Genomic DNA, 26,208 nt, shown 5'->3' with positions numbered 1-26,208 from the left:
TGCAAGGGTGGAGAGGGGAAGTAAAGAAATTAACAAAGCACAGGACCTGTTTTCAAAAGGTGTTCACAGTCTCATGAGGGATGGAAGAAAAGGTGGAGGAAAAGGACAGTGCTGTCAGTATGCTGACGATTGTATTCTGACAATATAAATAGGGAGCCTCCAGTTTTGTTTTTTGGTTTTTATTGACATCAGAACTTCATGCGAATTTAATGCATATTTGGTTTTAGTGGGGGTCAGGGGCAGGGCGGGGGCAGGGGTTGGCTGCCATGGTCCCCTCGATCCAGTCCAGGAAGGACATAAGTTTGGTGAAGACGCCTGGCTTATTGGGTTGGGCACACGGGGTGTATCCCCAAGATGTGATTCCTTGAAGCACACCATCACAGACCAGCGGGCCCCCTGAGTCACCCGTACAGGTGTCCTTGCCACCCTGCAAGTGTCCAGCACACAGCATGACGTCTGTCACCTTCTCGGTGTGGGCTTTGGCACACACATCGTTGGGCAGGAGCTTGAGACCCACACACTGGAGCTCATCTGGGTACTCACCTATAGATGGATCTACTTCCACGTTGCCCCAGCCGGAGGAATAGCAGGTACTCCCCAGTTGGGGCTCCTGGCTGGGCAGGTCCAGGACTTTCACAGCGTCTGTTATCTGGGCGGGCTCTGCCAGGTGGAGCAGCATGAGGTCGTGCTGTAGTCTTCTTCTGGATTGGTGGTGTGGTTCTTCAGGAGGCTCAAGTTGAATTGAGGGTGTGGCAAGCTCTTACTGACCTGGACGAACTGTGCTGTGTCTTCATTCTCAAACAGGTTGTGGCGACCCAGCCAGACCTGGTAATCACTGGGGAGAGAGAGGGACCAAGGGAATGAGGAGAGAGGAGGGGAAAGAGAGAAGGGGCAGGGCAGCATGGGGGCGGGTCCCAACCGAGAGAAAGAGAAACAAGGAAAAAACTGAGCACAAAAGGTTTAGAATCATGGAGAAATAGAGACAGTGAGAAAGCAAAAGAATGTGACAGTGGGAAAGGCAGATCCAGAGACAAAGAGAAAGGCGGTGAAAAATACCTTAAAAAGATACAGGAAATGAGAAAGGCAGAGGGTAGAACAGAGAGATAGAGCAGAAAGGAGGCAGGATGAGGAGGAGAAAAGACAGAGATAGTCAGAAACAGAGAAATGGAAGAAGCAGGAGTGAAAGAACAGAGCAAGGGAAGAGAATGAAAAATAGACAAAGTGGGAAAGGGATGGAAGAAAGAGAGAGAATGAGAAACAGGCAGAAGAGTCTAGGAGATGACAGACAGCCCAGTTTTCAAATAGCAGAGCCATCTTTTTATAAAATCCGGAATCCAGGATTTTCCTGCACAGATTGAGGAGCTAAGGAGATCAGTAGCTGTGTTCCCCCCACCCCCTTAGGGCCTGTAACAGTCCTACTTCCCAATAAAAAGGAGATCAACTCCAAGTGTAAAAACAGGCTTCATTTGCTGCTGCTTAGAAAGCTTTTCTAGTTGCAGAGTTCTTTGCTGTGTAAGGAAGCTTCTGAAGTCAAAAGGTTGATAACGTCAAGAACATGGAACCCATACCCAGGAAATGAAGGTCTGTCCCAGCTCCATCACTTAGGAGCCATAAGGCCTTGAGTGCATCCCCTCACCTCTCCAGTTTCCAGAGAGAGAAGGCAGGAAAGCACTTTGTGTACTAAGAAGGTAGAAACAAGGGTCAGTTAATGACACGATCGTGCCCTTACGAGATGATGAAATTGGATTTAGGTGAAGACCATTCACCAAAATCACATACTCTACCAGGGATGGGAAAGACCCATAGTAATTTAAATTTTCAATTCACAATTGGGTTCCCCCTCTTGAACTGAGGGTGATAGTTTAACCTGTGAGCAACCATCCTGCGTCACTTCCTGCCACACTTCTCTCATTGGGCCACATCAGCCATTGTTAAACTAGAACAAACACTGTACTCCAGCCTCTCTATGACTGTTGCCAGGGTTTGTCCTTAGGTCTTAGTACCCTATACCTGACACTTGGCTTACTGCCCTGGAATAACAGGTACCTTACTGTTTTATAATGGCTTCCCCCTCCATAGGCTGGCAAGTCCTTGAAGGCACAAATCATGCATTATTAATCTTTGTATCCCTTCTGAGTACCTGGTAAAGATGGACATGGTTTATTGAGTGAATGAATGGGTGTATGCACATAAATTTTCTTCCCACAAAGAACAGAACTGTGACATACTCCAGCTACTAGGTACTTATGTGGGTTTCCCCAAAGCACTGTCATTCACAATATATTTCCATAAGAGTTTTATTTAGATAGAATTCATATACCATAAAGTTCTCTCAGTTAGAGTACACAGTTCAGTGGCTTTTAGCATAGTCAGAGCTGTGCATCTATCATCACTATCACATTACAGAACACTCTAGTCACCCCGAAAAGAGACCCCCACCCATTGCTAGTCACTCCTCATACCCACCCCACCCCCAGCATTCACTAACCTACTTCCTGTCTCTATTGGTTTTTAATAAATCTTATTACACGTATACAGAGCATCACGTATTAGAATCATCTCTCCCATGACTGAAAGAAATACAATCTGAGACGGTTTTGATTTAGTACAGAAGCCTGGAATCCACCTTCTTGCTCTGCGACCTTGGATACGTTGTCGAGCTGGATTTACTTTCTTTGCAACATGAAGAAGTTTAGGTGGTGTGTGCGAGCACCTTCAGGTTAGAAAAAGAACCAGCAAAAACCACCAGAAAAGCCGTGTGGCTGGAATTCCACCACCTGCCCTCGGCGGCCTTCCCTGGGCTCCCTAATAACTGTTTACATAATTAGGATTGCACGGCAGAACGGCGGCAGCCACTGTCCTCCCTAGAGAAGGTGTTTTCTCGCGGTCTCTTCTTCCTGGCCGTCCACTCATGCATGTGCGGGCCGGCCCCGGCGCGGACACCGCGCGGCCAGGAGCGAAGACCCCGCGCGCCGCGCCGTCAGGACGCCTCGCCCAGCGCGGGACCCTCCCCGGCGGCTCCCGGAGGGCGCGGGCGTGGCGCGGGGCGGAGCCAGCGCCGCCGGCAGCCAATCGCGGCGCGCAAGGGGCGGGGCTCTGCTTGACAGTGGCGGTCGCCGGGCAGCGGAGCCCGGGCGCAGCGAGCTGAGCGCATCGCTGGGGGCGCGAGCGGCGCAGGCGGCGGCGGCGCCCGGTCCCCACCGGCTCGGCTCTCGGCTGGGCCAAGTGGCCTCCCGCGGCGGCAGTGGCGGCGGCGTCCCAGCGATGCTGTTGGTCTCCTGGAGCTCCGGTGTCCTGGCCGCTCCCTAAGGTACCGACCCCGCTCGCCCCTGGCCCGGGGTACCGCAGAGCCCGGGACGTGGCTCTGAGGCGCGCGGCTCCCGGGCGGGGGTGGGCCGGTGGCGGGGCGGGGGGCGGGGCGGGGCTGCGGGGTCGGGGCGCTGTCCCCGTGGGGAGGCGGGTGGGGACTGCGGGAAGGGGGGCAGTCTCCCGGCAGCAGCTGGCGGCATCCCCATCCTCCATCCTTCTCCTGCCTCCATGTGCTTTGGAAGACGTTTTGTTCCCGGAGAAAGTTTGATGCTGAGACTCTAGGAGCCAGACTCGGTGGTCCCCGCGGCTCTTACCTCTAAAGAGAGGCAGCTCACCCTGCCCGCCAGGGACGCATGTCCTGAATGTGACATGCAGGAACCCATGCGACTTTCTGACCCAAGCAGCGTTCCCGACACAGGCCCTTCCTTGAGGAAATTCCTCTGTGGGAACCCCTTGGGGACCATTGTGGGTTTTGCTTGAAAGCAGCGCGGCAGGTAGTCAGTGTCCCCGTGTTTTCTCCCCCATGACCTGTGCTCTTAGAGTTTCAAAATTTTAAGTCTGTCTACCCTACCTTCCAGTTAAAGCCCCAGTCACCGCTGTGTCCAAGGTGCCAGTGGTTGTGGCACGTCTTGAATATTTTCTTAGCGCCACACACTTGTAGTGGGCTCTCCCTGATTGCTGGGTGCTGTGGAGCGCACAAAAGGGAGAAGTCACAGCCCAGCTCTTAGGGTGAGAGGTGGAAACAAAGAATACAGAGCGTGTATACCCACTTGAAGACAGGAGAAAGTTTCTTCAAAACAAGATGGGTTACTAGGTGGGGATTATTTGCTTTACAACACTTCTAATGCAGCGAAAGAATTAGCACTAGAGTTTTACACAAGAGAGTAGGACCACATCTATCATAAAGAAGCTTAGAGTAGAGGTCGTAAGGTGGATGTCACATGGGCTTGAAATTAGCCGACCTCAGTGTTGAATTCTGTCTAATTCTATCAATCGGAAACCTTTTTGATCACACATGTGGGTTCTGTTATTTCTTTCTTTCCAAAACACATTCATACCAGGAGACAACTTCATAATACCACCTTTGGTGTCCTGCAGACACCCTTGGCCAAGGACATCAGCACCTTGCCCTGTTACCAGGTAACAGGTAACAGCACATCTGTAAGAATGTTTACATCACAAAGAGAAGGAACCTTCCTTAGTTCGTGGTGGCTGAACAGTGTCCATAAATTGAGCACCTCCCGTATGCTGGATATAGCACTAGGTATTTTACATGTGTTATTACTTTACTTCTCACAATCATTCTGATGAGGTGTTATTACTTCCCTTATTTTAGAGTTTAAAGAGCTTATGGAATTTTCCCAAGCTTATATTTCAAGTAAATGACAGGGGTGGGATTTGAACCTGGATGTGTTTGAGCCCCTGCCCGTGCTTCTTACCACTACTGTGTGCTGTCGCCCGGCCCCTCTGAAGAGTCACCTGTGTTATAATAGGCTAGGAAATGCAAGTATGGCAACATAGATCAGACCTCTTTATAGAATATCTTCTACTCTGGGAACTCACCAGTGTATGCCTGTGCCTAGCAGGTGTTCCCTTCACCAAAGGGTGAAATCAGGGACTCCCAGACACCCCCAACAGCCAGCATGTAAATCAGAGGGATATCTCCAGACATATAAACTCCTTGTCCTTTCAGATAAGTTGCTTCTAGAACACAGGTAACCAAGTGTCTCCTTCACTGGCACTTACAGAGCAGTGTCTACCTTCTCAGTCATCCAGGGTGTATATACACCCCACCAGTTGGCAGCAACACACCCCTTTCATTGTTTACTCTGACACACTTGTCCTTCTGTACAGCTCTAAGAGAATTTCTGACACAGGCCAGCCTACATAAAAGGAAAGACTGAATCAAATCACTGGGGAAGGTAATACTAGTCCAGGGACCCACTGGATTGTCCTCTGCTGACCAGAAAGGAAATGAGCTCAGGGCCCTGGCAGCAGGAAGCAGCCTTCTCCATAGTGTGACATGCTGTGTATATGCTGTAGCCTGTTGTCAACACTCTTGAAGATATGTGCTCACCATAGAGAAACTCTTAACCTGTTGTGTTGGCAATGGCATACACCTACTTTGGATTTGATTACTCACTTTTATACTTAGGTAGTTGTCACTTGGCTAAACAGTATCAAAAATTAATGTCACAGTTGTGACACAGTATGTTTTGAAGTTGTGCCTAAAAAAATTGTGTCTGCTCCTAAAATATATGGCCATTGTTTTATCATATCCCTTCCCGTGTGTGTGTGTGTGTGTGTGTGTGTGTGTGTGTGTGTGTGTGTATCTTCTCTCCCTTGGTATAGTTTCAACTCTCTCTGGTTCCAAAATGATTGGCAGTACTAAGCCCAGAAAGGAATAAATGCACTTTGGAGCTGCGACCATTTACTGCCTGGAAACATATCCCTGTGGTTGGCATTTTATTAAATACTTATGTTACTCTAGTGCTAAGAATCTCAAAAACCCGTCCACATGCTTTGAGATTTAAAATGGACTCTCCTGTCTAATTATTTCATTCAATCCCCTGTAGTAGCGATAAAATTTGAGTTTAGAAGACCGCCCCAGGATCTCCCCTCTAACATCTCTAAACTGCCAAAAACTGGAGCAGCACTAATTAAAGTTGGGAAAGTAGAGCGTGAGCTGGACTCATTGTCACACTCTTGCACCAGAATGCAAAATGTACCAAAAATATCGTTGGGGGTAAAGAATGAACTTAGACTTATTTAAAATGACTAGTGATCTACAAAACTCTACCAAGTTATTGACATAGCACAGTTTGCCTAACGTTGGGTTCAGGCAAATACCTCATTAACTTGTAACTGTCCAGTATCTATAAACTTTCACTTTATATTTTATTCTATTTATAAAACTTCTCATTAACCACCAATCCATCTTTATTGCCATGTATCATCAACTCTTAAAACATCCATTGTAAGACATAGTATTATTTTTATTTTATACAAGAAGAAATGGAAAATATTGCCAGTTTTATAATGACATGGCTTTTTAATGATGGTTCCATGACACTGCTTGATTGGATCACACTGATCTCTCAGTGCTTTTAAATTTCCTTCATCTCTCTGTGGATTTGGGTACTTTTTCCAGCTGGTACATTCAGTAGCATTGCTTAAGCATGACAGGCGATCACTTTGTATATATCTCAGTAATAAACTGTAATTCAGATTCATCTTCTATGTCTTTCTTCAGTCTGATAAAATGTTTGGGTTTGGCATTGCAAGGTAATGTGGAAATGCCAAAGATAAATGTTTCCTGTAATAGTAATATAACATTTATGCCCCATCACTCTGTTTCTGTGCTGCGGTGTATACACAGTAGCATGTTTCAGTGCCAAATCATAGTGTAATCTTTTTAAAAACCATTTAAACGGCAATTAAACAAAACATATATGGTGACAACAATGTTCATAGCTTGGTAGAAGTGATAACAAAATGAATAGCTCTGACCAAGTTTACACATTTGCGGGGAGCGACAGTTGTGCCAGGACTACTCCCGAGTTGTCAGAAATTTTAAGGTGCCATTAATGTTAAGAAACATCTTGACTTCAGAAATGTTAAAATGTGAAAAAGAAAGAACCTTCACAGTGTAGTATGCTCATCTGTACCCACTTAGTTTCAGGAACTCTAACCTGCCTGCCTTCTTACACATACTCATCATCCATTCATCCCTATAGGCATTCATTTTGTTCGACTGTGAGCTCCAGGAAGGCAAGGACGTTTTCTGTCTGGTTCTCTACTCGGTGCCAGCCACTTTACGATAGTCCAGGACCGGTAGCTAATCTGATCGAGTATCCACAGAATGAGTAGGGAAATGTCCTCCCGTGGAAGCATCAAGTCATTCACTACTTAGTTTTCTAAGGTTAGAAAACTATCCTTAAAATTATGACATTGACAGGAATGCCACACACAGAAAGCATTAAATCCTAGAGTTTATTTCAAAGCCCTGTTCAAAATATTCCACACCGTTACAAAACTGGTTCAGGCTAGAAGAAATTCCATTGTGGCTGTTATTGCTCTCTGACAGCTGAGAAATTTATAACAACTTCTATCTTGGTTCTTTTGTAGGGTCCAAAATCATTAATTGCTTGAATTTATGCTTAGTTCAATTTCACGTACTTGCCTATTGTATATGTAACACGTACCAGGATGAACAGGCAGTAAGTACCCTTGCCTGACTCTGCAGGCTCCTCTGAAACAGAAACTCAGGACTGTGACCTTGTCTGGGTGTATACCCCCAACAAGGTATACGCCTACTTAAAGGCCTTGCCCTACAGTCCACTTTTTAAGTCCAAAAAAGGCCATTTTGACATTTGACAAAGGAAAAGACAAAAAAGACAAAGAAAACCCTGGTGGGCTATACAGACCTCCACCTGTCAGTGCCTCTGCTTCCTTGCTGCTCCATGGGCACGCACCGAGCACTTCTAGGCCAAGGTCAGAAGCTCCATGAAGCTGCAGCAGGAGGAATGGCAGGAAGGTTGGCAGAGCCGCATCTCTGAGGCCGTCCTGAGAGCAAAGTAAGTGAGCGCTGCCACGTGAGCCCACCGTGTCCGGACAGGACAGGTGGACCTGCAGAGACACACCCAGATTCCAGTCCATGAAATGCGGGACGTCTGAAACCCCATGTAACCAACAGGTCACCGCTGAGTTTCTAAGAGTCATGTAGCCCGTGGGCTCAGCAGGGGGATGAATGAAGGGGGCAGAGGGCCTTCCCTTACTTCCCCCATGTACAGGTGAAGCAGGGTGACGTAGCAATGGGTGCTGTGAAGGGACCTGTGGGGTTAGTACATACACCAGAGCTGGCTCTTTCACACAGAAGCAAATAACTGTTAAGTGAAGCTTTTGGGTTCTACACTAATGGAACATACGTGTACTTACTTTTATTAAGTATTGTTAACATGGGCCAGACAAATGGCAAAAAGTTTAAAACTTGTTTTGACTGAACACAGAGGGTGGGAAGAAAGAAAACCAGAATAATTTTAGCTGTCAATTCTATGATTATGTGTGGTGATTCAATGGTAGCCAGGATTTGTTTTAATCAGGGATGGTAAGACATGCAGGCATGGAAATGACTACCACAGAGGAAGAAGTTTATTATACTCACAGGGTGGCGCTGGGGGCCACATGGGGAGGCAGTGTGGTCAGAGGGGGACAGAAGCAGTGAGGGGATGTGGACAAGAGCCTTCATTGTGCTTTCCACTGGAAAGAGCAGGGGAAGCAAGGCCAACAGCTTTAGGACTGGCCACCTGGAGTAAGCTCAGAGGTCTCTGGGACACGGGGTTCCTGGTTGTCTGGGACCTGGCGCTGAGGTGATCGGAGGGGGTAGTGGTCTGAGTGTGAGAGCCAGTTAAAGAGATGGCTGGGCTTGTGGCCTTGGCCTTGGCGTTGGCTGGTTTGCATATGAAAGGCACACTGGAAGTCAAGACCTCACGTCTAAGGATTGGCTCACACCGGGAAGGGTACTCCCTCCAGAGTCCCAAGATGTCAAAACATGAGAATGTAGAAAATGAAAGACATGGTTAACACGGGGGCTTTTAAAATAGGCCCACGTGTCCATGGAGTATTCAGCCAAGCGTGCCAAACGCCTCGCTCAGGGTCTGACGGTGCTTGTCCAGTAAACATTAATTAAATCTGAGTCATGGTGCCAGATGGTCCCACCACACTCACAGGCTGTGCTGGCTACTGTAGTCACATGTTAGTGTGCGCGCTGAGAAGAAGAAAAACCCAGAACCCACACTACACACAGGGTCCCCAGGTAAGAGATGGGCCACCAGGATGGAGAGGGGGCAGAACACTGACGTCTTTAGAAACATAAATAGCCCCTTAAATCCATCTTTAGCTGTAAGATCTCAAACTCTACAACGTAATTATATGTTTGGGGTACTTCCTTATTCACTGTGGACTTGGAATTTCAATAAAAGCCAGGAAACATGAAAGTTACAGGCAACTTTTAAAAAGGTTGCTTCTTAGAGTAAAGTGGGAGTTGCGGAATGAATTGTGTCCTGCAGGTGTGCTCAGGAGTAGACTTGTAAGTGTGAGTTCCTCAAAATAACATGAAGCAGCCTTTTCCTTTCCTGCCAGTAGGGACTGAATGGTCAGATGGCATACACACACCCCCAAAGTGCTGGAGAGAGTTACGTGTGGACAGTTAGCAGGGCATGTGCTGACGAGTCTGGGCAAAGCACCTACACGTGTCCACTTCCTCTGAGGGCGCTGATGGAGGGTGGTGATGAGCAGGGTGGACGTGGGGTCAGACTCCAGGCATCACTGTTGATGGTGAGCAGCAGCAACGTTAGGACCACGCTACGTGCCTTCCTTTGCGGCTGTGGACGGCCTCAGGTCTTTGCTTTACGTGCCTGGGTCTTGATGTGAACGTCTTTAAAGTTTTATGACTTTGCCGTAGGACCTTGCCCCTGCACCTTAAGAAATACTGGTGCGAACATGAGCGGGAGGTCAGTGTGCTAACTTCAGGGGTAATTCCTGGGTGGGAACTCTGAGCTTGCCCTCTGCGTACGGTCCCCCCACCCGTGACTGCACCGACTCTTCCGTCGCGCAGGGGCTTATCTGTGGCGGTGGCAATCGCAGGAAGGCTTCGCTGGAGGATGGCAGCGCTGCCGCCGGCTCCTAAACCGCCGTAATAGCTACTTAAAGCAGCAGCGTTAGCCCCAACCGGCCCGTGGAAGCCCCTCTGCCCGCGCTTGTGCTGCCCTGGATCCGATGTTGGGCAGCACAGTCCTGGCTGGTCAGGAGTGTCAAGTGAAGCACGTCTCCTAACCCGATGCGCAGTTTACGGTCCGGCTTTCGTGGCCTTTAACGTCTGCTGCTGCACGCGGATTAGGCCCAGGGGAAACTGAGGAAATATGCGGAAACCTTGGAATATTCCCCCAAAGTGTGACGAACAATGACGTCTACCTGAGTGCTTTCAAGTATTTCTCAGCCCCAGTGACACTCATGAGTCCTTTCTAGAACCCTTTGTTTTGCTGACACTTACCGTGTTTCCCGGAAAATAAGACCTATCCAGACTCGGTCCGACATTTTCGGGGAAACAAGGTAGAAATGAGAGTCCGTAATGGGAGGGGGATGGAGGAGGGGCAGCCTGCCTGGAGCTGTTCTAGGTATTTGTATTCTATTTGAGCTTTGACCTTTATGAATTGAATTGTACTTTTTTTAAGGAGTGCATTGGAAAGAAGTATACATACCCTTGCTCACTTTCTCAGTCCTAGAGCTTACAACGGTGCCCACACATGGTAGAAGCTTAATAACTATTTGCTGAATTTAAAAATATTATTTGACTGGTTGACACAGGAATTCCCCTGCTTCTTGGCTCAAAGATTCTTATAAATTATGAGTAAAAATCCTCATAAAATATAATTTGATAAATCACCTAGAATGAAGAATCAAAAATATCAACACTGAAATTTTAACAAATAGAAGATGAAGATAAACTTGCTTTAACAAATTAAAAAATTATTACAAGTGACCATTATTAAAATTCTGTAATATTGGATTGAAAACTAGACAGATTAAAACTAATAGTGTAGAAATTTCAGATTTTGATTTAGATTATTTAGTGGACTTAAGACATATAAATAAACAATACAACTTTGAAGAAAGGATCAATTACTTAATGAAGCTTGCTAGAAAAATAGAATAACAGTTTAAATAGAAAACAGTAAGAAAAAGAATAACATATTTTGGTTATAACCAAAAATTGCATCAAATTTCAAATAAGCCATAGTGTTAAACGTTGGGGGGAAAAATGCCATAGTTTCATTATACATTTTGTCCAGACCCACAGAATGTACAGCAAGAATGAACTGTGATGTAAACTGTGGACTTTGGGTGACAGTGACATGTCAGTGTACGTTCATTGGTTGTCAGGAACGTACCCCTCTGGTGAAGGATGTTAACAGCGGGAGGCTGTGCGTGTGGGGCAGGGTGTGGGGGGAATCCCGGTGCCTGGCCTTCCATTTTGCAGTGAACCTAAAACTGCTCTAAAAAATAGTCTGAAAGAAGGAAGGGAGGGAGGGAAAACAAGGAAAGTAATGTATTTATCCCCGGTCTGAAGGCAAAGAAGATTTTTCTGAGTATTTACGTCATCTTATAAAATGAAGGATATATTGAAATACAGAAAACTGGAAATCATTTAAATAATGAAATACAATGAAAACAATTCGAAAAAGCAAAATGACAGTCTGAAAAAGAACATGGCTCATACAAACTTATTTCAAATACGTAGGGGTGATACGAATACGGACTATGTGGCATGAGTGTTCAGATTTTAGTTTGTGGGATAGAGAGATGGGCAGACGTGTTAGCCATTGAAGTACAAATGTTAGATCATTACGCAATCTGTCCAGAGACACATGCGCTGATTACCAGAACTTAATGGTGTAGTTTGTACTTTGACAAGTGATTTGGAAAGTTGGAATCCCTACGTCCACTGACTTCTCTTTCATTTGTTGTGCTAGTAGAACAAAAATAACAGTAACAATCGTGAACCAGCACTGAGGAAGGTAAATCGTAGGGCCTTCGTTCAGAAACCACTGGAGACAGACTCATACACGTCAGGATTTTCTTTTACTTACATGTTGTTTTGTGGACAGGAGAAACAAGTTCAATGACAGGCTCAGTGTGGACACTTGCAGAGACTAGCAGCACGTCACACAGTGTCTCTGCCTCAGGTCTGTTTCATGGGTCCTTGTCATCACGAGCCTCCCACTATTTCATGGCCTCCTGGGTGTCTCAGAGTTGTCCTGGTGGTTCTGACCTGGAAGTGCACACGAGCTTTTTCCGCCTTCTATCTTCTGATAGATGTCTGTCAGGAGACACACAACCCTGCCAACTGGCCCCTTCAAACACGGGCCATCTGCTGATGAAAAGCTGCCATTCAGAACGCTGACGGATACCCCCCGCCGGCCCCCCTCCAGCCCCCATCTTACCATTTCCACTTCTCCAGCTGGCTCTCAGTCATTGCTCCTCTTGGGGGCTGAGATGCCAAAGAGCATCGAAACCCGCAGGTAATAAGCGAACTTCAAGATAGTTTAAATCGCCGGCCCCTCATCTTCAACCAGTGCAATTCACGACTGACTGATTTCAGTTTCTCCTTTTATTTCCCCAACTCAGAGCCTAGTGAGCCACGAGGTAGCCAAAATTTGGTTGTCAGGGGGACGAGCAATCACAGCCTGTCTTTGCGATCCTGCAGTTTGAGTATTAGTCTCTGACACCTCCAGCGGCTTCCCCGCGAAGTACTAAGAAGGTGTTTCATACCACTTTATATCAGACACTTACTATGGCTTCTTGGTTCTTTATCCAGAATATTCTACCTAGGAACACATAAATTGCTTTTTGCTACCTCTGTTCTCCAAAAGCCCATCAACGTTCTTCAACAAGTTCCAATTAATTGATGTTCTTCTTTTTCCTTTTACACTATCTCCATCTCCTCTTTTCTCAATCTGCTATCTGATCTCCAACTTCCTTCAAAAAAATAAAAACACACACATATGTATATAGGTATTTATCTGTGTCTCTATATACATATAAAATACACATTTAAAAAAGGCGTCAGAGTCAGCATTCTGTAGCCTCCAACAGTTTTGTTCTTTCACCTTCTCCTCCAGGGAGCACTGAGCCTGGAAGTCACCAGCTTCCAGCAGGCCCACGCTGCCAGTGTCCTCTCCTCCTTGGCCGGCATGGACGTCTGTGTCACCTCTTAGCTCTCTCTTGCCACCTGAAAGTCTTCTTTATGAATCGCCATCTCGCTTCTCCCTTTTCTGTAGCACGATGCCTTCTTCCATTCCCAACATATTTGTCCTCTTGGTGAGGACATATAATGTACCTGAAAGAACCAGCTTTAAGAACATGGTATGTTCTGCAACCATCACAACTGTTAAGATATCCTAAAAGCGCATTTCCTATTTGAAAACTTTTTGTTTTCTTAAAGGAGGTCATTCGCCTCTGGCTTTCAGGACAGGCTTGCAGCTACTTGGCAGTAACTGTGAGATGGGTCCCTGCCCTCTGGTGACAACACAGTGCTGACAAAGGCCATTTGACTTAGACCTTGCAAAGCACTTGATCCTGAGCTTGTGGTTCCTGGTTCTTGCTGTGTAAGTGGCTCCGTCCCCAGCAGGAGTGACTCAGGTCCTGTGGGACCACCCACCTGTCTGTGTAAGCTGTCAATCACACTAAGAGCCTTCCCAGACTCTGATTTTGCCAGCACTTCTAGGCAGATGCCTTTGGGGCAATTTCAGTTTCTCCTTGGTTGTTTGTTAAACAGTTGAGGTATTTATCTGAAATGTCCATTGGACACAAACACAGTATCGTATGTGTTTTGAATTGTATTTTTACTGCAACTGTAGAACTTGATTTCTTGTTGGATCAAGCATTGGAAAGGAATACTGAAGTGTTGAAAAGAAATTAGATGTGAATTACCCCTGGTTAGCAGAAGACACTCCAAGCTGGCCCAGCCAGCTGAGCTCTCAGCCAGAACTGCTGTAGGTCAGGAGGCAAAGTGCCCTGTCCTGCCCTGGGGCCCTGCTCCTGCCACCCACCAGCCCAGCGGGATCCGAGGTGAGAAAACAAGAGGCACAAGTCAGTGCCCACAAGGGGCCAGCACGTGGCTGCAGCTCTACTGACTTCCCAGGATCCTGGACACGTTCCGGGCATCAGTGAATTTGAAACACAGGCAACCTGTGTATACAGATTCTTTTCTTTTTTTTCTTTTCTGTCTTCCTTTTTTGGAAAAGAGCCTGTAGCATTGATGAGGTTCTTAAAGGAATCCATGGCCAAAAAGTGTTTAAGAACCATAGTTCCAGTTTTTCTTCCCCGTTGAAAATAGCCTTCCTTGCCGACTGTGAGTTTTATTCAAGCTGTGCTGAGAGAGATGGAGTTTCAGTGTTCTAAACCTCCAAGTTCGGCCACCAGGTGTGTGTGTGTGTGGGCGGGGGGGGGGGGGGAGCTTTTAAACCCAAACCCTTACCTTCCCGAGCACCCAGTGAATCCAGGAAATCACACCATCGGTGAGGCTGAGCATTGGGGGGGGCTGTCTGTCCACTCCCATCATGGGCTGAGGGCTGCGGGGGGCAGAGAGGGTGCTGGCCCGCGCAGAGAATGGCAAACTGGGCTGCCATGGGCTTCCGCGAGCACACCTGTAGGCTCCTGGCTCCCAGGCGCATAAATGTCGGAGTGTGGCTGTAGCTCTGAACAGCCACAGGTCCAGATACACCTTCAGAATCCTAAATTCTAAAATGCACTTGATTAGCATAGTAGTTTAAAAACATACAATCTTTTGGGTCTTAAGAACTAAGTATATTCATTTTGTTTCCACTCATGATATAAGCTCAAGAGTATTGATACTGAAAGAATGGGTACCTGAATGACATATATAAATTAAACAGGATCCTCTTTTTAAAAATGACTGGTCTGAACTAATAAAGTCAAAATGAAAGCAAGTCATAATCAAGCCCTGTTTTATATGCAATTAGATTTTGAGAGTTTAAGGACTGTTTTTCTATGGTGTCACACACTGTTTGTGATGAATTGACCAAATATACATACAGGAAAAGAATTATATGAAATTTTCATTTTTGAAAGTTTTCTATTAATATCTTAATATCAGTATTATTATCAGTATTGTAGAGAAGGCTCAACCTTATTTTAAATGGGAGCTTTTAAGTAACTTGTTTTGCACTGTCTGACTGATTAAGTTCCCTTCTGCTAACCTTTCGAACAATCCACTCTGCTCATGAGTTTTATCTGTGAAGTGTCTGGACTTTTGTGGTTGGATTTGCTTATTTGCAAACCTTTGCAAGGTGGTCTCTATTTTACTTGAACACCCATTGAATAAGAGGATGTACTTTACTGAAAGAGCTTCACTGAGGATTAACCAACCAAACGAACCAAGCAACCAAGCAAAGGAAGTGATGACAGACTCTGTTAAGCAAACTATCTCATGGTTGATCCTAAGCCATCATTGCTAAGTGCCAAGGAGATCCCTCTGTTTACAGGTCAGGCTCCTTCACGGCTCAGCAGTAACTTAGTGTACTATCTGGAGGGCTTCTGCAAAGTCTGTCACTCTTGACTTCACAAGGGCAATTCAGCCTCATTTATCTACCATTGCAGGGGAGTGTGTCCCAACTGTGTTCGTTTTTCAGACAATTCAAGCTCACTTTGTTGGGAATCTTTCTGAAACGAAGACACTCTGTCTTCTGAAATGGAGGTTGCTGAAGTTAACTTTCCCTTTTCCAGGTGGCGTGGGCCATCTGTGAACATGGGGTGTACCTCCTAGGGCTGTAAACCTGTGAAGGTGGAACTGTTCGTTCATTCAGCCAAGTCACCTCAGGTTGTCGGCTCCCTAACTTATTCACCCTGATTTTTATGGATCTCTTCCTCCACAGATTGTCATGGTTACTTTATATTCCCATCGGAGTATTTAACATAAACCTACTTCCTCAGTTACCTGGATGGCTCCACACTTTCTTAGGCTATAAATAGCACTTTAAAAATGCTGTTCTTTTCAAAATTGTGAGTTGGGATTGACAACCTGCAATTCAGGGTAAATGATGCTTATTGGTTTTAATTATTGTCAAAATGGGGATAGGTTAAACAACAGCTCCTAGTTCCTTATAACAACACTGGCACAATTCTAAAATATACCTTACAATTTTTATATTGTGACCTCTTTAGAAACTCTCAGTGCAAAGTCCCTTACCCAGCTTTGTTGGGAGTCAGCCCACTAATTGTACATGATCAAAAATTTTAGCTTAGTTTACGTTATATATGGTGTATTTAAAATAACACAGATGATAAAATAATGCAAATAATAAGAGCCTAAAGGAAATTAAAATGGAAGTTTAGAACAGTCACATCACTAGGCATTTAAATGTCACTTTTTGGTGGATACAGACAGATTTACATATATTTATAGTTGTGTTTCTGCCAGATTTCTGTATTGACCACACACTAATTGGCTTGATGACTTAGTTTCTATGTATCTCTACAAAATAACCTTTCCTAGTACATCCTTAACAATGAAAACAAGTCATTTTTATTTATTTTCAATTAATTAATTCTTCCGGGGAATGAAGACAATACCTGCATATTTCATTACACCTCTTTCAATACTTATTTCTTAATGTTTTTTTTCAGCATTACAAGTGTATTCCTTTTAGCTTGTAAGAAATTAAACATCTACAGTTTGCTTGCTTAAAACTTCCAGATAGTGGTGGCGGCAGTGGCTGTAAAGAACATAACCAGATGCTATTTAATTAGATGAAAACATATTTCAGTTATATAGAAAAGTGTGCTTACTACAGCAGCACAGCAGCTTCTCCTTTAGTCCTAAAGCAGCATTTATTTATTTATTTTTTCCTTTTCAGTTTCAGACTAGAGTTGTTTACAGCTTTTTTTCTCCACGATTGCCACTCGCCTGATGACTCTGCAGGTGTAAACCAGGCCATTCAGGTCCCCAAACCAGTGTGGACCAGAAACATTTAATCATTTTTCTCTACTAATGAATTTCATAGGAGAGTTATAAATCATCCCTTTACATCTTAGGTTTGTTTATGGAACAAAAATTTTGCTTTCCTGTTAAACTATCAGTCCATTTTTTTCCAACAGGAAAATGGATGGTCTCCAGTAGTTCCTAAGTTCACTTCCCCACTGGTTACCCAAACAGTACTGCCCTGCACCCTCACTGCACAGTGAACCCGCCCAGGGCTTACTGTTTGAAATCTCTGTCCGGTGGGTGACAAGAGGCGGGAGACCCTCCAGACAGTGGCCCCCAGCACAAGTTCTGGATTCAGGGGCTGACTTGGAAGGCTGTGGAGCAGTCTGGCTGTAGCACCATAGACAAATCTAGACTTGTTCCTGATGGCCCACCTTCCTCTAGAGTTTGGCCCTGGCATTTATGAGGTGTTGTGAGCAGCAGTGAAGAGGTGGGAAACCATACTGCTCAACAGAACCCTTCTTCTGCATAGGATCACCTGGGCCAGACAGCTTAGCCCTTGCTCCTGCGTGTGGTAACTCATCTCCACCCCAGCACCCGGACCAGCACCTGGCACACCGTAGGTGTGGTAACTCAAACTAAAAAGGCCTTTCAATGTGAGAGGCAACAGCATTTATTGGAGATAATCATAATCATAATCATAATAATAATAATAATAATAATAATAATAATAATAATATTGGAGAGGAGCTACTGGGACGCACTGATTCAGGCAGAAGCCAGGTGGTACTCCAAGCAGGAGACAAAGGCGATGGTATTTGTGTGAAGGGGAAGGGGGGCAGTGACATCAACAGAAGGGAGGCACTGCTATTGGTGCAGATAACGTGACACAGTGATGCTAATTCTAAACAACGTTTTCACCTTGCAGTCTAGTAGTCATCAGCCCTGCAGTCATAATATCTGCTTTCTTCTTCTCTTTGCAAACAGTTTTTTTTTGGGGGGGGGTGGGAAACAAGGGTGCTTAAGCCAAGTGCAAATGTCATTTTGCCCTATTGTAACATTTCAAAGATTTGAGGCATAAGACGTACCAGGCAGTTCCTCTGGGATGGCAGCTCCTGCTCCATTTTAAAGTGTCTCTGTTTCCATTTTAAAGTGTCTCTGTGTCTCTGTTTCTACTATTGTTTGTTTCTTCACTTTTGATTAAGATCTTTCTTTGAAAACAGCAACACAACAAAGAAAGTGCTAAATCCAATTCGAAGAATAGGTCCAGACCAGAGGGTGATACCTACCTGAGAGCAATTAGTTAAAATTATTAGAGAGCCACAAGGTGTCAGTGGGCACTGTATTTAATCATTTGGCTTAGTTGTCCACAACAGATGTTGTCTGCTTCATTTCTTAGTAATTTCAAATCCTCTGTTGGTTGAGCAGGACAGTTAGGTGTAAGAGCTTTGTTTCAATTGGGAAACATGAATCCAAGAGTCAACACCTTTCAATTTAGTCACACATGGATTAGTTAAGAGCACCTAAAGTTTTGTATTTTAGGGTGTCAGAGTTTTCTTCATGAATATTTCTGAAGATAAAACATTTTTGTAGAACTTTTTTTTTTTTTTGGTAAAAGCATCAGAGTAGAACAATAACTGTCTATAAATTATGAAAGACTTAAAAATGGCTGTGGTTACAGATCTGGTCTGAGTGCATGTGCATACACATAAATAAAGCAATCGGTTTAGTTATTTATTCCAATCTTAGTTTAATCATATGTAAAATTCTTTTGTCAAGATCCCTCGCCCAGGAACCTTGCGCAGCTATCATATACATACCTTTCAGCTTTTGTCCCCCCCCCCACCTTTCCTTTAAACAATCACTTTATTTTTAGGACAAAATTACTCCTTTTTCTTTCTTAACAAACAAACAAACAAAACAAAAAGCCATGTCCTTTATATCCTTCCTTATCCAAAACATGCACTCTGCTTTTCTTTCCCTTAACAAAGTACATCCCCGTGCCTCATGCCTTCCCGCAGCAGACACATCAGCCTATTTCCATACTTAGTCATCTTTCTCTCTCCTAATTATTTTCTAGTAGTTTTATAAAAACCTTAGCTCTTTTATAAATCAATTTTGGCAAGGGAACTTATATAGCAGTTTGCATCTTCAGAAGGCCACTTTTTTTCTCTTCAGGCTCACTGGGCAGTGTTTTGGTTAGTTCCTTGATGTTTACTTTTCAAAGACATAATAAGCATTACAACTTTCAAAGAAAGAGAAAAACTAAGGTTTTTGGCATTATTTATTTGACAGTCCTTCCCAAGTAACTTACAATCCTAAATAAGCCTAATCCATTTAATTTTCACCTTTTATAAAGAGAGAGGAGAAATCTTTGAGGTGTTTCAGGAATTCTGAAAAAATCCATAGTTCTTAAAAATCTCAAAGGCCAAGAAAATGAGTTTTGTTTTGTTTTTGTTTTTTTGGAATCTTGGGAAGTTTGTCAAAAATAGTTTCTAAAACTATTTGTTCAAATAGATTTATATATCATTGTGGGAAAATACTTAATGAAAAAATATTTAATCATGCATTTAACCAAAGTGACAATAAAAGATTTTTCAGGCAAATACAGAGAGTTAAATAGTTGTAAGCAGAATTTTAGCTCTTTTAATATTAAGGAGACTCAGTGTACTTAAACAATTAGACTTGATGATAAAGAGCACAGGAAATCATTTTAATAAAGTATATCTTTGTTTTCCGTTTCTAATTTTTTAATAAGAGCATACCAATAGTACAGGAAAATTTCATTATTTTTGTGTAGTAGTAACATTACATTTTAGCTTTTCATTAACACCCATTTTTTTTAACCTTAATTTTAAAAAACCTTGTAATAGCAATTCAACTTTAGCCAGCTTAATGTATGAGACAAAGTTCTGAAATAACCAGGATAAAATTATTTTCATTTTTCTTAATGAAAATTTATCTCCATCTCTTATACCATCTTTTACTTAAAATATTTTTTCATATTAATTAAACATTTAAAGACATGTCTGTTTTAAAGACATGGCTGTTTCAATTAAACCAAACTTAAATCAGTCTTCATATTAAATATTTTCCCAGATTACGTGATTCTGAAAAGGTTTGGGTTAGTTTCTGTTAAATTTCTTAATTTATATAAGCACTTAATTTCTTTAAGTCAATTAAACAGAGCTCTTTTTATATAAATCAATTTTAATAATTTCCTCCGGAGATAGACAAACATACACACCCATATGCAGACAGACACAACCAGAGACCTAGTAACTTCATTAACATTTTTTTCTTTTTAGCCATGAGACAGGTATGGCAAAAGCCATTAATTCATAACAGTTGGACTAAGTTAAGTTTATTCATTCAGATGTCTAAAGCTTTAAGATTTTTATTTGTAACTTGATAAACAATTTTTAAGGAGATAGGGGGCGCTGCTGAGGCAAAAGAATCTTTACAGTGGCTAGTGTCTATAAAAAAGCTCTCCTTCTATTTCTTTTCCTTTAGTTCATTTAGTCTCAGACACCTGTGGGCTGTGCTTACATTTCTTGTTATCAGGTTATCAGTAGAAAGAGCTCAGTAACTACTGAGAGTTAGAAAACTACCATGTTTCCCCGAAAATAAGACAGCTAGACAATCAGCTCTAATGCATCTTTTGGAGCAAAAATTAATATAAGATTCGGTATTATGTTATGTTACATTACATTACATTACATTACATTACATTACATTACATTTTATTATATTATATTATATTATTAATTTTTGTTCCAAAAGATTTATTAGAGCTGATTGTCCAGCTAGGTCTTATTTTTGGGGAAACATGGTATTAGACTTCTAGTTTTGTGAAGTTTCTAAACAGAGTTATGAAATGCTTTGAAATATCTTGTCAGGTTTTGGACAGGGCAAAGAGTACGAAATTTTAAAGTACCTACTTAGATGGCCAAAAATTATTTTGTCTTTTAGAAACTTCTATTTATCAATTAAGAGTGCATTTTGTAGGAGTGCAATTAAATGAGTACTTACCTGTCAGGAAACAGCCTCCCTGGCACCTGCAACACCTGGGCAATCGACCCCCTTGAGTGAAAAACCCATCAGAGAGAGGCATTTTGACATCTACCAAACACGCAGGGAAGTCCATGAACCTGAGAGGGCTGCACAGTCGAGGAGACAGTGATCCATGGAAACAGTGAGTACAGAAGAGGCTCTGTAGGTACCATACCCGGTTCCAGGGGACGTCGGACCTTGAAAGGTAAGGCCACTTTAGATCCTGTTCCTGACGCCAAGATGTGAACCTGAAAATTAAAAGACATTTCAAAGTGAGAGGCAAACAAGCATTTACTTGAAATCAAAAAGTAGGTGTCTGGGACACACTGGTTCAGGCAGAAGCCCAAGTAGTGATCCGAGTAGGAAACAAAAACGATGGTATTTATGTGAAGGGGAAGGGCGACAGTGACATCGACAGAAGGGAGGCACTGCTATTGGTGCAGATAATGTGACACAGTGATGCTAATTCTAAAGAATGTTTGTAACCTTTCAATCAGTCTGGTAATCCTAATAACTGCTGTTTTGTTCGCTTTGCAAACAGTTGTTTGGGAAACAAGGGTACCCAGGTCCAGTGCAAAGGTTATTTTGCCCTATTTTAACATTTCAAAGATTTGAGGCCTAAGACGTGCCTCTGGGGTGGCAGCGCTGGCTCCATCTTAAAATGGCTCTGTTTCTAGTATTGTTTACAGCTGCTTAGCTTTCTCCTCTGTAAAAGGAAGGTTAGACTGCCTCCTTCACAGCTGTATTGTGAGGGGGAAGCAGGAGAGTTGTAAAGTACCCACAGCTATGCCTAACACATAGTAGGCTCTTGTTACAAAAGTAAAGTCAGAAGCTAACTTAGCTCTATCTTATCCGAGGCAATTTGGTCTCAGCCTGGGATAGTGATGGAAGACGGACAATGGAAGCCCTGAACTTCCACGAGTGCTTGTAAGTGCTTTGGGTCTGAGCATTTTTAAATTGCAAGTCATTCAGAAAAAGTGGAAAGCAACACACAGATTCCAGTGTTGCAGGTGGCGTGCAGGATAAGCCCCGTCTTCTACATCCACTCCCATTTCCAGGAAAGTTTATTTAAGCTTCTGGTGCAAATCTTTCCGGTGTGAAGCTGACTGGCCTTGTGGACCCATGGCCAGGCCACAGCTTCTCCTGGGAGGACGCTGTCTGCCCTTTGGGGGCTGAATGTAAAATCATGAGGCTCCAGGCTCGAAAATTCGAGTCCCAGTGCCACTTAGCTGGCCCAGGCGGGAGCCTGGGTAACCTCCTTAAGCCATTTAGATGCAGTGAAAATCCAGAGATCAGAGCAAGAAGAGGAGTGAAATGGCTCCTCTGACGTGATTACTGTTGGTCAGGGAGAGGCACTTTGGGAACTCAGTCCACTTGATCTGCCCTCCTGATAGGGCGTGATGATTTCATCATACATGACTTCAGATTATAATGTCTTCCTGAGATCTCCAGTGAGGGGGAGATGAATCTCAGAGGATAAATTTGGGGTTTGTGTGTGTGTTTGAGTAGCATCCTAATGATTCTGAAAATGACCTAAGAAAGATGTTGTGACCAGCTACACCAGGCCAGCTTATCAACATCAGGACACGTCTCTGCATTTCTGATTTGATTCCCTGGAAACTCGTATCACTAAATTAAAAGGCATCCATGTTTTATGTCTTGATAGAATAAAAAGAAGAAACAAAGATTAAAGACACTTTAGAAAATGATCTGAGTCTACTTTATCCAGGAAATGATCTCTCCTCACTAATTTTGCATTCCAGCCTAAAACAACTCTGGCCATGGCTCTATAATTAGAAGTATACTAGTCAAATCCAGGCACGAGGAAAAATGTTAGATTCATTTTCTCCACCCCCACATGTACTATATTTGTTTGCTTTGTTGTCTTTTTGCTTAATGAAGACATTTTGTTTAAGTATGAGTGTCAGAAAATATAAACTAAATGATTCGCCAATTTTACCATTTGGGGGTACATTCCATTTTTATCCCAGTGAATCGTGCTTCGCGACATAAGGCTTCCCTGTAGTATTTATATAGTAACTTTTCAGCCCATATGACAAGCAAATAATTCTACCCTAAAGGTCTGCAAGGAAGATATCCAGTGTGACTTCCTGTGTGTGGGGATGTCTCCTGAGTGTGAGGATCACCAGGCTGGAACACTGGTTTTCTGTTTCCTCCCACATCAAATCCTAAAGTGTTTAGAAATTAGCTGGTGCAAAGTAACACCGCTCACTAGAAAGAATTTAAAGGGCCCACAGCCATATAATCCCGTTCTAATAATCTTTATTAAATGAGTACTTATCCATACTCATTTATTAAATGAGTACTTATTAAATCTCTTTCAAATGATTATTAAACGAGTACTTATCCGTCAGGAAACAGCCTCCTGGCACGTGCGACATGTTCCCACAAGTGTACTGCGGCCTGATGCATGAATTTGATATTGCAGTATTGCAAACAACTACTGGCTTCCTAAGATTTTACAATGGATCAAAGACAACATTTATGCTGATACGGAATTCTAGAGGAGTGTGAAGTTTTCTGGATCACCAGGGACATTCAGAACCTGCTCCCTTCCTAGATTCCACTCACTTCTCCACTAGCACACTCCAGGTAGGCCCAGAAATCAGCTGGTCAGACCATAGGTGTCAGGTGGGTGCCATTGCCTAAGGAAGACAGGAGATGATACAAGAAAAATACAAAACTCCAGCCTTTGAATAGCTTAAGGCTGTTGAAGAGAGGAGATGACAATGAATAAACTAAACTACATAAAGTTAAGCACTTAGTTGTGTAAGGTTCAAAGATGTTTTCATGTTCTTGGAAAACCAGTCAATTGGAAATGGACTTAAGAAGGACTGATTTTGTTAGTCTGAAGGAAGGTGTAGCTTCCCTGCTGTGTTAGATACATATCAATATGACAATGACCAGAGCTTGGAACAGCTTAGTACTGATTCATGGTTTTACTGGCTGCAGCACATGACCCTAGTGTACCTATCTCTGAACCACCCTAAATGGTGTACTTGACCCTTTGGAAGTTTAAAAAAGGCTTTTTGGCATCGGCTGAGATGCTGCACTTCATCTGAGGTGAAGCTGAGTACGCTATATATAATGGGTGATCTCTTTACAAAAAATTACATGATAAGCGAAAGTTTGATCTGTACGCCTCCAATGGATGGTGTGCAGAAGCCAGAGAGAGAAAGTAGCTCATTTACATGCCAGCCTTCCCAGAAAAAATTTTGCCAATTGCAGCTTTTTATTTTCATCGTGATAAGAGCACTTAACATAACATCTACCCTTTTAACAAATCTTTAAGTCAACAATATTGCTGATGATAGGTACAATGATAGGTACAATGTTATACAGAAAATCTCTAGAATTTATTTATCTTGCTTAACTGAAACTTTATGCCCATTGACAAGTAACTCCTCATTTCCTCCTCCCCCAACCCTTGGCAACCATTAGTCCACTCTTTTTTTTTTTCTTTAAGATTTTGTTGGGGAAGGGGAACAGGACTTTATTGGGGAACAGTGTGTACTTCTGGGACATTTCCAAGTCAAGTTGTTGTCCTTTCAAGTTTAGTTGTGGAGGGCGCAGCTCAGCTCCAGGGTGTTGCCCGTTGCTAGTTACAGGGGGCACAGCCCACCATCCCCTGTGGGAGTCGAACCGGCAACCTTGTGGTTGAGAGGACGTGCTCCAACCAACTGAGCCATCGGCCCACCTGGGAGCTGAGCGGCAGCTCATTGACTTCATTCTAGTTGCGGAGGGTACAGCTTGCTGGCCCATGCGGAAATCGAACCACAGCCCCGTTGCCCAGAGCTTGTGCTCTAACCAACTGAGCCACCCGTCTGCCTAGTACACTCTTTGAGTCTATGAATTTGGCTATTTTGGATATCTGTAGTATTTGTCTTCTGTAATTGGCTTATTTCACTTCGCATTGTGTCCTCATGGTTCATGTTGTCACATATTGCACAATCTCCTTATTTTTTAAAGGTGAATAGTATTCCATTGTCTGTGTATGCCACATTTGCTTTATCCACTCATCTGTGGACGAACACTTAGGTTGTTTCCATTTTTGACTATTGTGCACAGTGCTGCAGTAAACATGGGAGGGTTAATAATATCTTCAAGATCCTGCTTTCTCAGTTCTTTTGGATAAATAATGGGTTTGATGGATCATGTGGTAGTTCTATTTTTAATAGTTTGAGAAACCTCCATACTGTTTTCCATAGCAGTTGCACCATTTTGCATTCTCACCTACAGAGCACAAGGGTTCCAATTTCTACACATCCTCACCAAGACTTGTCTCTTTTTTTGATAATAGCCATCCAAACACAGGTATGAGGTGATATCTCATACCTGTGGTGTGGTTTTGATTTGCATTTCCCTGATGATTGGTGACCTTGAACTTTTTTTTTTTTTTTTTGCATATACCTGTTGGCCATTTGTATGTCTTCTTTGGAGAAATGTCTATTCAAATCCTTAGACAATTTTTAAAGAGTTGTATATATTATATATATACATTTTGGAGATGAACTTATATATTTTGGAGATGAACTCCTTATCAGATGTATGGTTTGCAAATATTTTCTCCCATTCAGTAGGTTGCCTTTTTATTCTGTTGATTATTTCCTTTCCTTTGGTGAAGTTTTTTAATTTAATATAGTCCCACTTGTTTATTTTTGTTTTTGTTGCCTGTGCTTTTGGCGTCATATCCATAAAATCATTACCAAGACCAGTGTCATCAAGTTTTTCCCTATATGTTCTTCTAGGTATATCACATTAATTGATTTTTGTATGTTGAATCATCCTTCTAGCCCAGAAATAAATCTCACTTGTTTGTGGTATATGATCCTTCTAATATGCTGTTGGCTTTGGTTTGCTAGTATTTTGTTAAGGATTTTTGCATCTATGTTCATTAGAGATATTGGCTGTAGTTTACTTGTGGTACCTTTGTCTGGATTTAGTATGAGGGTAATGCTGACCTCATAAGATGAAGTGTTTTTGGAAGTGTTCTCTTCCATTTTTTTGGAAGAGGTTGAGAGGGATTGGCATTAATTCTTCTTTAAATATTTGGTAGAATTAAACAGTGAAAGCCCTCTGTCCTGGAGCTTCCTTTGTTTGGAGATTTTGATTACTGATCAATCTCAATACTACAGTCCTTTAGCTGCGTAATGGCGTTTTTTGGTCAGTGATGGACCACACATATGAGGGTGATGTGTGATCCTCATATGAGATCCTCACATATGAGGATCTATGTGATCCATAGATCATAATGGAACTGAAATTTTCTATCACCTAATGACGTCATAGCCATCATAACATTATTGTAGCACAACACATTA

At 43.1% G+C, this 26,208-nt stretch overlaps 2 protein-coding genes across 2 annotated transcripts in view; one reads left to right on the top strand and one right to left on the bottom strand.

The window, feature by feature from the left end:
- Positions 1-223: 223 nt before the first annotated feature.
- LOC308496608 (kallikrein-1-like) lies at positions 224-679 on the bottom strand (the record flags this gene model as incomplete). The annotated part of the gene is made up of 1 exon (XM_081046132.1): positions 224-679. One exon carries the CDS (start codon positions 677-679, stop codon positions 224-226), a length of 456 nt encoding a protein of 151 aa, XP_080902258.1.
- A 2,459-nt stretch (positions 680-3,138) lies between these two features.
- Positions 3,139-26,208, top strand: part of FRY (FRY microtubule binding protein) — a 441,344-nt gene continuing 418,274 nt past the window's right edge. Inside the window, exon 1 of the mRNA XM_081045758.1 lies at positions 3,139-3,310. The gene's annotated coding sequence lies outside the window, so the exon portion shown is untranslated. The remainder of the gene's footprint in view (positions 3,311-26,208) is intronic.

Source organism: Rhinolophus hipposideros (genome assembly GCF_964194185.1).
Source record: "Rhinolophus hipposideros genome assembly, chromosome: 4".
NCBI classification, from domain to species: domain Eukaryota; kingdom Metazoa; phylum Chordata; class Mammalia; order Chiroptera; family Rhinolophidae; genus Rhinolophus; species Rhinolophus hipposideros.
The sequence above is the reverse complement of the archived record's forward strand: the minus strand, read 5'-3'. Positions and strand labels throughout refer to the sequence as shown.